The sequence below is a fragment of the Agelaius tricolor genome, unplaced genomic scaffold (genome assembly GCF_023055355.1).
Source record: "Agelaius tricolor isolate 1412-34295 unplaced genomic scaffold, bAgeTri1.0.p SCAF_9, whole genome shotgun sequence".
Taxonomy (NCBI): Eukaryota; Metazoa; Chordata; class Aves; order Passeriformes; family Icteridae; genus Agelaius; species Agelaius tricolor.
The window spans coordinates 30,431,726-30,445,015 of record NW_027269269.1 but is presented as its reverse complement, the minus strand read 5'-3'; the positions used below and the strand labels follow the sequence as shown (position 1 = coordinate 30,445,015).

General features: G+C 42.4%; 1 protein-coding gene across 1 annotated transcript in view; it reads right to left on the bottom strand.

The window, feature by feature from the left end:
* Positions 1-746: 746 nt before the first annotated feature.
* MYH15 (myosin heavy chain 15) overlaps positions 747-13,290 on the bottom strand; it is a 52,611-nt gene continuing 40,067 nt past the window's right edge. The window contains exons 33-43 of the mRNA XM_071433489.1: positions 12,119-12,468; positions 11,433-11,557; positions 9,942-10,057; positions 7,773-7,965; positions 6,900-7,103; positions 5,793-5,918; positions 5,243-5,413; positions 4,641-4,745; positions 3,296-3,391; positions 2,652-2,789; positions 747-876 (exon numbers count right to left, since the gene is read on the bottom strand). Of these exons, the coding sequence (XP_071289590.1) occupies positions 859-876; positions 2,652-2,789; positions 3,296-3,391; positions 4,641-4,745; positions 5,243-5,413; positions 5,793-5,918; positions 6,900-7,103; positions 7,773-7,965; positions 9,942-10,057; positions 11,433-11,557; positions 12,119-12,468 (1,642 nt within the window). The 3' untranslated portion in view covers positions 747-858. The remainder of the gene's footprint in view (positions 877-2,651; positions 2,790-3,295; positions 3,392-4,640; positions 4,746-5,242; positions 5,414-5,792; positions 5,919-6,899; positions 7,104-7,772; positions 7,966-9,941; positions 10,058-11,432; positions 11,558-12,118; positions 12,469-13,290) is intronic.

Here is a 13,290-nt window from a genome sequence, read left to right as displayed (position 1 = left end):
AGTAGAAACTTACAAATTGACTGTTCATATGGAAATCTTTACTTTCTCTTCTCCAAAACTCAGGGTCCTACGAGCAGGACAAATGGAAGCTGGGTTTTCCCATCTTTAAGGGCTGTCCCTTCCACAGGTTTAATCTGTGCTGCTGTCCTGGTTCCAGCCAGGACAGGGCTATTTTTTTGCAATAGCCATGAGGGGACATGACCAGAACCCTAATGTTATTTGATGCCACCCACTTCATTGGGGGTGGGGGTGGGGAGAGGGACTGTCTGTGCAGGTTCCATCAAGGAGGGGCCCAGGGTGAGCATTTCTGCATGTATACTTGTATTTGTATACTTTTTAAAATTAATATTGTTGTTGTTACTATTAGTTTTCTTATCTCATTGCTGTTTCCAGGAAATTGTTCTTAGCCTGTGGTTTTTCACCTTTTGTGCTTTCAACTCCCAACTCCATTCCAGGAGTAGGAAGGAGAGGGGGAGCAAGAGAGTGGCAGTGTGGTTTGAGAGAGTGAAGGGAGAAGTACTGTTCATAAACCAGGACAGCTGCTTTAACAATCTGCATATGAAATACATGAGGCTGTGCAGCATGACTGGATTTGCCCTTAGTTTTGATTTTGTCAGAGATCTGCCAATTAGGATTTGTTCCAACATAATGAAGTCGGCTGTTGGCAAGATGCAATTTTCTATTGATCCCTAAGGCTTGGCAAAATAAAAACACAAATAAATGAATGAAATACGCTATGCAGTCTATTTGGATTTTCACTTGATGTTTATTTCTGTAAGTGCTTACTTTTTCTACATCTGCTTTCAGTTGTGCCTGATTATGTCAAGTATTTTCTCATATTTGTCAGCTTGGACTTTTTTATTCCTCTTCATGAACCTGAAAGGCAATTGAGATAGTATGCAACTGTTAAAAATAGAAATGTCAAGAGGTTATAGTGTAAGGTCACAAGTAAGTGACAAAAGCTGCACTAATGCTTCTGTTCCCTGGTATTACCAGTTTGTATCTGACATAGACTAGCAGCAGTCTGGCCAACACTTGCCATCTTATTCCAGCTAACAGTGCAGGTATCCTGTCCTTGTTCTAGATTATATAGATCCTTTTGATGGCAAAGGACTTCTACAACCCTTTTTTAATTGATGGTAGTGCTGTGAATGACACACACTCCCCAGAGTATCCAGGAAATGGGTACTCATAGCAGTAGACAAGATATTTCTAATGCTGCAGGATTAAAGTAGTCTCTACAGTGGCCTTCTCTCCCCAAAGGAGATGTTGTGATTTTTGGGATAACAGTCTCCACCTGAATGTGTTTCCTGGCAGCTCCTACAGTTGCTGCCCCAAGACCCTTCTAGTGGAGCTGCCACCGCTGCGTGCACCACTGAGCTCATCTTTTGGCAACACTCTGCTCCATTGCCAGAGCTGCAGTTGGTGTTGGCAAACAGCATCTGACTAGTAAAAACAGGCATCCACTTTTCTGTGACTTCTGCATTTTTGAAGCAGAAATAGAGTACCAGTAAGGTCCAGGAAATAAACAGCAACCTTAACAGTTTTTGAAAAAATAAATTATTCTCATGGTGTAGAGTGTTTGTTTGATGCCATGGCTTTGTGAATCTTTAAATGAGTTTATAGTGGTTTTGATTTTTTTTTCTGTAGGGGTAGAATAATTTAGAAAAATCTGTGGAAATTTTTTATCCTTAAAAGCTGCAAATCTTTCAAGGTTCCATTGCAGTACTGCTTCCATTGTACATAAATGTGTGATGAACCAGATATTCAGGTAGTTTTAATGTGTCTTTGCTCTGGATGGTGGAGCAGCAGTAATTTATATCTGTCAAAGGTGATTTCATTAGGCCAATACAAAAGCAGAAATTAAGAGTGTAAAGGCATTTTCTCCCTTTCTTAGCTTGGGAGCTATCAACTCCATAAAACATATGTGATGTTAAGCATGGAAGTTCATTAAACTTGCAAATGAAATAGATTTAACAATGACCCAGCTCCTCTTTCTATCATTCCTAAAAGTAACAACCTCACTCTTTTTTGCCCTGTTTGCCACAAGGCAACCATAGATAAGTTTGCTTTCAGTTCCAGACTAAGTTCTTAAGTGCCTTCTAGTTTCATTAACATTATTCTGCTACCATTCAGTTCAAGTGCAAAACACCACAAATATATTTCTAATCACTAATGACTTCCCAGCACCGAAGTGACTAATCACCAATATTTTCTTTTCATCCAGCTCTTCCAATCAATATAAGTTCGTTGAAAGAGCAATGTTAAAATATCTAATGTAATACCCAGGTTCTATTACATACATAGAAATCTCTATCATCAGGGAAAAAAAAAGGTGGAGTCTTTTAATATCCCTTGCAAGAAGAAACCCCAAAACCCAAAACAAACCCACCAAATCACCAATTCTGCTTCTGCTGCTGAGAACAGAGGTTAAATGACAACAAAAATACAGAAAATATATTTTGTCCAAGGGTCAGATTGCTGTCCTACAGGGTTAAGTTAATATTAAAATAAAGGGCAGAGTGAAACAGAACAAATGTAGAAACCCAAGAATTTATCCTAGTCTACACTACTTTCAGAGATATAACAGATACAGAGGACCCACTATTGTGTGTTAAACACTCACATCTACCCCATACATATGACCATACCTTTTTCATGCCAATGTCTCTTGACTTGCTCCTCAGCTTATTAACTTGAGATTCAGCTATTTCAGCCCTCTCTTCAGCATCATCCAGATCATGTTGCTGTTTTCTGTACTTTGAGAGGTACAGATTGGCTTGAGCTTCCTGTTGAGAAAAAAGAGTGCAGCTGATTTCCTCCTGTCCACATGAAACAAAGCTTTTAATTTCAAGTGGGATGGAAAGTGCTCAGCATGAGTAGGTAACAGCTGTATGGGCACCACTTGCCTCCTGCAGAACTGAGACTGTTGTTTTGCAGAGTTGGTATTTCTAGTGGCATTTTCCAAGTGAACTAAGAGGCTTTCAATGTGTCTTCTGAGGGGCTAGGAGGGGCTGAGGGCTGTTTATTCCCTTCCTCCCCTTCTCTTGCAAATTATACTGCAATCTTAGGATAAAATGGAATACTTTTTCTTAAGTACAATCAACACATATGCTATATATTTTACTTTATATATAATATAAATACAGTTTTATATGCAGGGCTTATATAGATATGAAAATAATTATTTATGGGCACAAAATGTGTCTTTGTACTAGAAATTTCTATGGATAAAATACTGTAAGTTTAGAACAATACATATCTCAGAGGTAAAAAGATTCAGATAGTTACTTACAGCTTCCTCTGCTTGGTGCTTGTAACTCTTCACTTTTAATTGTAGCTTGTCAATCAGATCCTGCATCCTGGCAAGATTCTTCTTATCTTCTTCTGACTGTATCAAAACATCATTAATTGTGTTGATAGAGTAAAAAGGCTTAAAGCATCTACCACAATACAATAATTATGGATGCCATATCTTAGAAACTTACAGCTCAAAGCACAAACTAGCCATGTCCAAATTTCTACATCATCATTGAAGATATGTGTGTAGGGGTGAAAACTGAGACTACCCTTCCCATGTATAGATGCGTAAATATAAATGTATATAAAGGAAGATATCTATGTGGACACGCTTTTAGAGGTGTGCAGATACACACAGGCAGAGTTCCTTGCTCGGGGGTGAGGAGCATGCTTGTCATTATAAAGCATGTCATTTTATATTGAAGCAGATACGGGAGAGCCTAGAACTGTGTAATTTGCATAATTTGAAGTTTGATTCGCAGGCATTTCTGGTTAAAAAAGCCTAGTTTAAGCTGTCATGCTCCACAAGCAGAGGGACCAGCTAATTCTGCCTGCACACTGCATTAACAAAAAAACCCTTCAGCTTCTCATACAAAAGTCAAAGTAAAACAACAGGTAGGAGGCTAAATAATCTCCTAAGGCAGAGGGATGGGTTTATCTTCTTAATGTTGTTCAAAGAAAAAGGGTAAGTGCTATGTGCTGCAGGCCTTTTTTGAAGGCCAAGCAGCATGAGCAGCTGTTAGCAAACCTGCAGGAGGCTCAAGACTAGACCCTGCTGCTCAATAATAGAGCCCTGGGACTCAGCAACCCTACTCTGAACAGGGCATTAGAGCCACTGAATCCTTCTGGCTCCTTTTAGCAACAGCAGCACAGCTGAGAGGGAGCTGGGCTCTTTCTTCCCTTGCATTGTAAACAGTCTACATTGAAGCCTGTTCCATATTAATACTGTGCTAAAAACGTCCAAATCCCAGCAACAGAGGCTTTCTAACATTAGTTACAGCAAATCAGGCAAGAGGATGATGATCACTGGCACAGGATGCCTGGAGAAGCTGTGGATGCTCCATGCCTGGAAGTGTTCAAGGTCAGGTTGGATGGGGCTCTGAGCAGCCTGGTGTAATGGAAGGTGTCCCTGCACATGGCAGGGGCATTGGAATGAGATGATCTCCAAGGTCCCTTCCAACCCAAAGCATTCTGTGATGGAAGCCATAGGGAGATATTCCTCCTGTGCCTAAAGCTTCCAGCAATCAGAAAGCTCTGACTAAGGCCATCCATCCTCCTTTACTATAACCCTGAGGCTATTAATGATGTGTCTTGCCAGTTGCCTGGTGGTTACTGCATACCTGGTAAGTCAGCTCCTTTATGCGTCTCTCAAATTTGCGGGCTCCTTTTTGGGCGTCTGAATTGCGACGGAGTTCAGTCTCAAGTTCATTCTCCAGCTCACGAACCTGCAAAAAAGGAAAAACCCTTGCCATTATGCTACATATATGTAAAGCAGTACATAATTTGGTTCACAGTTCAAGAAATGCTAGGTATCTCCATAGTGTCAAATTTCAGGAAGAGATCAAAATGTCACCTTTGCACTCTGTTTTTTCATAAAAGTATTCCAGCTGCACCATCAGTCAGAGGTGCAGACATGTGCAAAGGCCAAAAATGTTTAACCAAAGCAAGCATTGGGAGACACTTTTGCTGTTTTTAAGTGCTGGGGCTTTTAATTATTTTTTAATCAAGGCCTTTGTTCATCTGCTGGTCAGCAGCTCATAGCTGGATAATGAAGGGGAAGCATGTCTCCAAGAACTGCTCACCTGCATTTTGTGAAACAGAGGAAAGTGTCCATACTACCCCTTCTTGGCTTCTGTGAACTTATCAGGCAGCACTAGGCTACTGATGTGGTGCCAGTTCTATAAGCAGAAGGCAGTGGTCTGAAGTTGGATCACAAACTTACTCGGGATTCCAGTTTTTGGATCTGCTTCTTGCCACCTTTCAGAGCTATTTGTTCTGCTTCATCCAGTCGCTTCTGGAGGTCTTTAATGGTTTGCTCCATATTTTTCTTCATTCTCTCTAAATGAGCACTAGTATCCTGCTCCTTTTTGAGCTCCTCAGCCATCATTGCTGCCTGAAAAACAGCCACATTTTACAGGAAATCCCATATGCTGCTGGATTATGATTTAGAATAAATGGTGGAAGATCAGTCCTGAACTATCCCTTATTTGGATTATTCACTCTAGCCACAGAATACCTTCCATGTGCATACCTTGCCTGGACCGAGAAAATGGAAGGACAGAAAAACCTTGGAGGTCTTTTTCCCCCTCTCTGTTCTAATGCTTTTATTTAAGATTCCACCTCTCCCTTTTTCTTGTTTTCTTTATCCCTGTGCTTTACCACTAGGGTTCTTGTTTACAATGCCTACAAGTGAACCTATGACATTCACTACACTATAGTGTCCGTAGATGCTGTGGTATGAAAAGAAGTGAGCAAGGAACCAGCCTACTTACATCTGTGATTGCTTTCTTGGCTTTTTCTTCTGCATTCCGGCACTCCTGGAGTGATTCTTCCACTTCATTCTGCATCTGGGAAATGTCACCCTCCAGCTTCTTCTTTTGATTGATCAGGCTTGTGTTCTTTTATTAAGTTTTCCCCAAATGAATAGTGGAAAAGGAGGAAAAGTGATGATTAGAGACAATTCCTCTAAATACCATAGCACACCAAGGCTTCTTGATTTTTGCCACTTCTGGATTACTCAGAGCAATATTTGGGAATGGAAACAGGTATGTGGTAAGGGCTGCCTTGACCAGCAGAGGTAGTTTCAAACTGAAGAAATATTAACAATACTCTCAAAGCTGTAAATATTCAGATTTTGATTCAGATGACATAATAAGCAATAGGCTGAAATAGAAGAATTAATAAGGCTGTTCATTTTGGCAAATTAATGATCCTTAATCACCCAGTCATGTGAATAAAACAATATCACCAATGGAGACAACACTGGAGAAAACACTGCAAAACATTGCCAGCCTATAGCACGTTTTCATTTCTTTGTGACCATTATTTGGTGAAGAGAAGCTTTGGTTTTTAGTAAAAATGCTGTCAAGCCAGGACAGCCCCTCCATGGCACCCTAGAAATGGCAGTGTCCACCTGGACAACATCCAAAGGCTGATCTCAGTGGAGACCTGCAGGCACAGAGGGCACTTTGCTGCAGGTGGGTTCCTGTGGTTTCCTGCCCTGCATCGTTTCTCTATTGTGAGAGTCCAGCCCTGGGTTTTCACTGCTGAGTAACATCACAAAAGCAGTGCCTGCATTGTTCTCCAGAGAAACGCCTCACTGTCCAGGATATGGCTTAACTAAAGCAGGAAACTGGTTTTACTGCAGGGAAGAATGAAAGAAATCAAATTTTTCTGGAAGCTGTTTAAAGCAGTTGGATGAATCATCTGTTCCAGCTAACTTGGAGTCAGGTGGCACATCCCCAGAGTGACTTAACTCCTCTGCCTCTGGAGGGATGCCAGGGTGTGTTTGACTTGTGGTGGCCATGGACAAACAGTGTCAGTGATCAGCAGAGAAGGCTCAGGTTAACCAGTGAGGGAGAGGGCACAGAAAAGCCAACCTGACTGTGAAGCAGGTTCACACGTTCAGTGGCTTCCAGCAGTTCATGTTCTGCCAGCTTCCTCGCCCGTTCAGTCTGGTCCAGCAAAGCCCTCAGCTCATCCAGCTCTGACTGGAGAAGGTTGTTTCTCCTGTCAGAGACTGCCAGCTGCTCCTTCAGATCTTCATTCACATGTCCTGAGTCATCCAGCTGCACCTGAAGCTCCTAAAATAAAGCAACACAACCCCATTTCAAGCCTGTGTCTTTATATCAGAGAAACACAGATTGCAGCAGCTACCTGGGATCAGCCTCAAGAATTTCAGTGCTTTTAAAATTTATTATATTTTTATTTTATTTCCAAACTGTAAGCTGAATAGCTTTTGTGGTATGTGGTGCAATGGAGGAAAAAAAAATCTGTGCTCTCAAATCTCTAAGAACTGGTGGTTCTGGAAGAGGAGACAACAGAAAAGGTGCCTTGGCAAGAAACACTTTTTTTTTTTTTAAGCTATTACAAATGTTGACACAAACAACAAAGCTGAATATACACACAGTCCCTGTACTCCGAACAACCCACTTGCTCTCTGCTTCTTTTAAAAGCCTTGCAAGCTCACAAGAAAATCACAGGTTTTCTGTTCCTCATGCTGTAGCTTTCTGCCCCTGCAAGAGCCTGCAGCCAGCGAGAGTTTTATGACTGGATCTCGTCTAGCTTGTATGCATGTCTGAGAAGAAATCCACATTTCAGTATTCTCTTATGCTAGACATGATCACCAAGGCTTTCCCTTTATATTGCTGGGAGCAGCTTCTCTCTTAATTATCATTCACCACTGGTGGTTTGTTCTGTACCAAGGGAACCCAGCCTATCAGAACTGCTGGGTGCTTGGGGGGTACCAGTACCTTTATTTGTGTCTGCAAGACTCTTGCTGACTTGGTTGCTTCTGCAGCATGCCTGTTAGCATGGCTGAGCTGGATTTCCATCTCATTGAGGTCCCCTTCCATCTTCTTCTTAAGCCGGATGGCCTCGTTTCTGCTGCGGGCTTCAGAGTCCAGGGTGGACTGCAGTGTATCTATGGCACGTTGCTGGTTTCTCCTGAAAAGGACATGAAGGGTGAATGGAATGATTTTCCTCTCTGTTCAGGGACACAGAAGTACTTGCAGCAGTACTTTACTTTCTGAAATGTCTCCCCTCCAGAAATAGTGTATTTCTGACTAGTGACATAGGTAGCACACATACATAGCATGCATAGTTTGCAGTGCCTCACTGCTGTCTAACTGGCAGGTGTGCTTCACACCCTCAGCTAACTCCTGATCTGTAAGCACCTCTAAAATCCTTCTCTGTGTTTCCTTTGGCAGTACTGGAGCAAGGAGTGCTCTCAGAGCTCTTGTAAACACAGGCAAGTATGGATTTCAACCTGACAAGAAGCACTTCCAGCCCAACAGTCACTTAGTAAAATATTTACTGAATAATTTCCTGGAATGATTTACATCTCAGCCTTTTGCTGAAGGCATTAGTGGAGGGGATTAATCAAACTGAAGTTAGGTTGCTACGTTCTAAGCTCTAGGTGCTCTTTATAGTAAATGGCATGTAAATAATTGTAGTAAAAGCTACAATTTATTGTGTCTTAAAATAGATGTCAAAAATTTTTTTCTTCTGCTAATTATAAGGGGATTGATTCATTCATACAAATCTGTGTTACAGACATCTAAATTTAGAAGTGATTAAACCCACCAGCCTGGTCCCCCTGGGAAAGGCAGCTTAATGTCAATTTAAAGACAAAGCAGATACAAACAGCCTAATTTTCTTGATTCTGTAACAGAGAAATCCTACAATGAAAGTTTTTCTCTCTTACAACCAGAAAGTTGCTCAAAGGGCAGAATATGACACACATGGAAACATTTATTTCACTGCTGGCCAAGTTCTGCTGAAAGTGTAGGAATTCTGGGAAATCACCAAGTCAACAAGATAAAACTTGAGAGCTTTATTGCTTCAGCAAGTTATTGAACTGTGCCCAAGATTCCCAGAAATCAACACAGAATGTTTGCTGAACACTCATTGTGAAGCTGAAGCAAAATGCACTGAGTAGCACAGTTTGTCTTGAGATCTCTGCTATCCAGACATCTGCAGGACACCAGAAGGTGAAAGGGCCAAAATATTCTTGGTTTTGAAGCAATTAACATATCAGTCCCTCTGGGTATGCTGGCCATAGTGGGCCTTGGACTTCCCCTTCCCTACCCTTTAGCCTATCAATATCCAATAACATGATTCTTGAAATAATGACATTACAACACTGACTAATTCAAGGCTGAAGTTTGCTGAATAACTGCACAAACACATAGGCTAGCACAGCCTCCTCTTAAGGGTATAACTCTTTAGACTGGCTTTTCTGCTGGGTAGGAGGGGAGAGACAAAAGACCCATCCTTCTCTCACCTAATTGCTTTCCATTTTTTCCTATTTATCCATCTTACCTGCAAGTTCCTCTCCTGTTTCATTCACACTTTCTACATGTCTGCAATTCTCACTGCTTACCCAAATGGCTTTACACATAATAGTAAGCTCCTCACATCCTCCCACACTCAGTGTAGCTGTAATTGCATAAATTAACTAAATGCCCTCAGATGACATGGGTTTGAGCGCCATTGAGGCAAGTACTGCTGATTTTGCCTGCGGGTCTCCTTGGGAGGCAGCCATCCCACACAGGATTAGGAGATCCTGTGTGGATCTCTAGACCTACTTACCTCCATACTGTCAACATACAGAGTAGTGGCCCTGGTCTGCTGTAAATTGATTATGCCAGCCAGTTTTTTTACAGCTGCAGTGTGTTATGCACGATGGGTTTAATGGCACACTGTCAGAGACTGATCTGACAGGAATATTTGAAGTGAGCAAGGGAAATGTGGCAGGGCTAGCCTTTGGCAGATAGTCAGAGGTGTCTTGGTTTCTGGTACGGACAGTAGCTGCCTATGCTGGCATAACTACCTGTGGTGTGCTTAACTGCCTTGGGTCCTGAGAATAGTTCCAGTCTTTTCAGACTTTTTCCTTAAACATGCTGCTTCCTGCACAGTACCTTATATTTTCCATTTCTTCCTCCTTTTCTGTCAGTTTCCTTTCAAACTCTGCTTTAACCTGAGAAAGTTCAAGCTGAAAACGAAGGGTCTTACTTTCTTCATGTTCCAAAGCTCCCTGAAATAGAAAACACCAAGAGCTTGCAAACCAGGAATTGATTTTTTTTTCCCAAACTACAAACAGCAGCACAAACATGATCCCTTCACACTTCTCTTTCTGTTTCCTCCTCCTCTCTCTAGGCAAGGGCACAAGTAGCTTACATGGCAAAACAACGCATTTATTTGCCTTCTAATGCAAGCTGACATCTGGAAAACCGAGCAGCAAGCTCCTTGGAGAACAAATTGTTAAACAGTCCACAGCTCACAAAAAACCACCCAAACAACACCCCAACACCTTCAGCTCTGCCTGCATGGTTTTGACATCAACAGATGTTCCCTGCTCCACACCTCTGTACAGATACTCTCTAGAAATTCACAGGCTTGTAAGGGACAGAGATAAGCTAAAATAAGATTGTTGTTGGGAGAGTGAAGGCGTCCACACATCCATCCCCTCCCGCTCACAAAAATCTCTGCAAATCACAAAGTGTTGGAAACTTCCCAGTTACATAATCTTATTAGGCAAGATGACTTCAAGGAAAGAAGTAACAGACATCAGCTCTGTATGACAAAATGCAAAAACTCTCTGTTCGTTCTTTCCAATTAACATGAAGACAAGTCAGTGAAACAGGAGTGATTTGTTCCTGTCTTTATTCCCACATTTCTCTCATATATAGTAGTGAAGAACTAAGCAGTAGTTAACAGCCCATAAAGAAATAACAAGGCCTCTGACTTTCAGGTCTCGCATAAGCCAGGTTCAGTGTCGTTCTGTCTCCCTGCTGCTCTCACTGAACAGGAATGAAAGCACAGAACTGAACATCATATTCTGGGAGGTGTTCTCTGAAGGGTGGAACTGCACAAGCTTAGCACAAGCTTAGCTAGTCTTCCATCAAGAGAATAGGGAAACAGAATGAGGATTGTGAAAACAAAGCTGTACAAAATCCCTGCTGATCTCCAGCCAACATGCAGCAGATCAGTCAAATACACACATCATGACCACGAGCCACAACATATTAGTGGGAAAGGCATGTGGAAATTCTTTCTCATCAGCAGTGACTGCCAGAGGCTCAAATTCACAAGAAAGGGAGAAAATCTGCATTAACACATTTCTTTCACATTAAGAGTAAGATACATCATCAATTTGTTAGTTCCTAATATCACTGAGTTTTAGAAAGCCATTCCACACAGTCCAGGAAAGTAAACTGTGCCCCTTAGATCCCTCAAGAACTGATATATTCTTCCCAGCAAGGGAAGCTTTTTGACAGAGTATATAATCATTCTCCACATCTCAGAGCTGTGGAAGGAAGACATGCTCTGGGAAAGTAGGGCAGATGAAAATGATGGAAAATCCTGATAAAGACACCTTCTTCCTTTTCCCTTGAGCTTTCTTTCCTTACCTCTGCTTCTTCTAGAGCCAGCTGAACTTCTGACTTCTCTTGCTCAACCTGCTTCTTGATTTTTTCTATTTCATGGAGGCTCTTGTTTCCTTCACTAATCTGATTGGTCAGATCAGAAATCTCCTCTGAAACAGAAGAGGAATGAATGGATTTAGCAAACAGAGAGTTTGGAACATCCTGCAATTCATGGAGTGTGAATAGAGGACCTATGCCTCAAACTGCTACCTCAAGGGCTCCTCTGTACAAAAGCCCTGCCTTACTTTCACTTACAGCAAGATTTTTTACCTGAACAACTTGAAGGCACAGCTTTTCTTGTGAATGCTTTTTTAAGCGGCTATAGTGATTTAGTTTTTATCTGTGATCTGTAGGTTAGGAACACCATGCTCTGCTCTTTAGGCTTCATCCACTGCACCTCTATCATCTTTCTTGTTCCTCCCTTGAGACTGCCTCCTCTGCCAGTGAGTTTCATTGACAGGGAGGCAAAGGGAAGCCTTCTCTGCTCTGGCCATACCAGTCTCCATGTGCAAAACATTCACTGGCAGCATCAGTGTCTCAAATGACATCAGAAAGCTCATCTCAGGATGAGATAAATATCTTTCTTCACAGCTGCTGCAGGGCACCTGCATCCCTCCAGCCATCTGCTGATGTGGCTCTTGCACTGGCTGCAGGACCTGAATGAAGCCTACCTTGGAGGTTCTTGTTTTCCCTTTTCAAAGTCTCCAGGTGGTCCAGTGTCTCCTCATAGGCATTCTTCAGCTTGAAGAGCTCAGTGCTGAGGCCACGGGCCTCCTTCTGGGAAGCCTCCAGCTCTGCCTGTGACTCCTCGTACTTCTGCTTCCAGTCACTGATGATCTTGTCAAAACCACGCTGCTTCTTGTCCAGCGAGGCAGCTGCTGAGTTGGCCTTCTCCAGGTCAATCATCATGTCTTCCAGTTCATTCTGCAGCCTGTGCTTTGTCTTTTCCAGAGAGGAGCACTTGGCATTGGCTGCCTCAATTGCTTCCTCAGCCTCTTGCAGGCGAGCAGCGAGCTTCTTCCTACCAGGTGGGAAGACACAGGGAAATGAACAAGTGTCACTGTGGCTGTGTTATCCAGAAAAACTGATACCAAAGCAGTAACTCAGTAAATCAGTTCGGAAAGAGAAAACAGGGAGGGGGGGAGGATATGGATGGGGCAAGGGGAAGAGGAACAGAAAGGGAAGTTGACCCTCTAGAGAGAAGGGGCTATGATGGGAAAAAATGGCTTAAATTATGAATACTGGTATGTGGCAAAACATTTTGTTGTGTGTCTGTGAATATTTGAAATTGAACTCCTGAACTCTCAGGCACCAGCTAGCTACTTACTAGCTGTAACCAGTACAGGCTGGTTGTAAGCTTTTTATAAGACCTCCTCTAAATGACAGTGTCATTTTCCTCCAATTAAGAGATATGAGACAACCACCAGTTAGGAGGCTGGTCATGCCCTGGGCTTTTGTTCATAGACTATTTAGATTGGGAAAATAGGGAGTCCTGGCAAGAAGAGGTGCTGGAAAGAAAGGATGACCTAGAAAGAGGATTGTGGAGATACTACATTAAGAAAATATGCTGAAAGTGTGGTAAGATCATCCTGCAGATCAGAGATGTGCAGAGGTAGAATTTGGTGATGTTCAGAGACCTTGCCCAGCAGCCTGAGCCTGGTAACTGGGAGCAGCTGTACAGTGTGAACCAACATGACTTTCTGCCCTACTTTCCCAGGGCAGCCTCCCAGTGGGAAAGGGAAGTCAAGACCAAGGAAACATAGTACTGGGCCGGGGCAGAGTAAGAGAATGTGACGTAACTAAGTAGGACTATCTAATTTTGTTGGCTCTCAAATTAACCCCT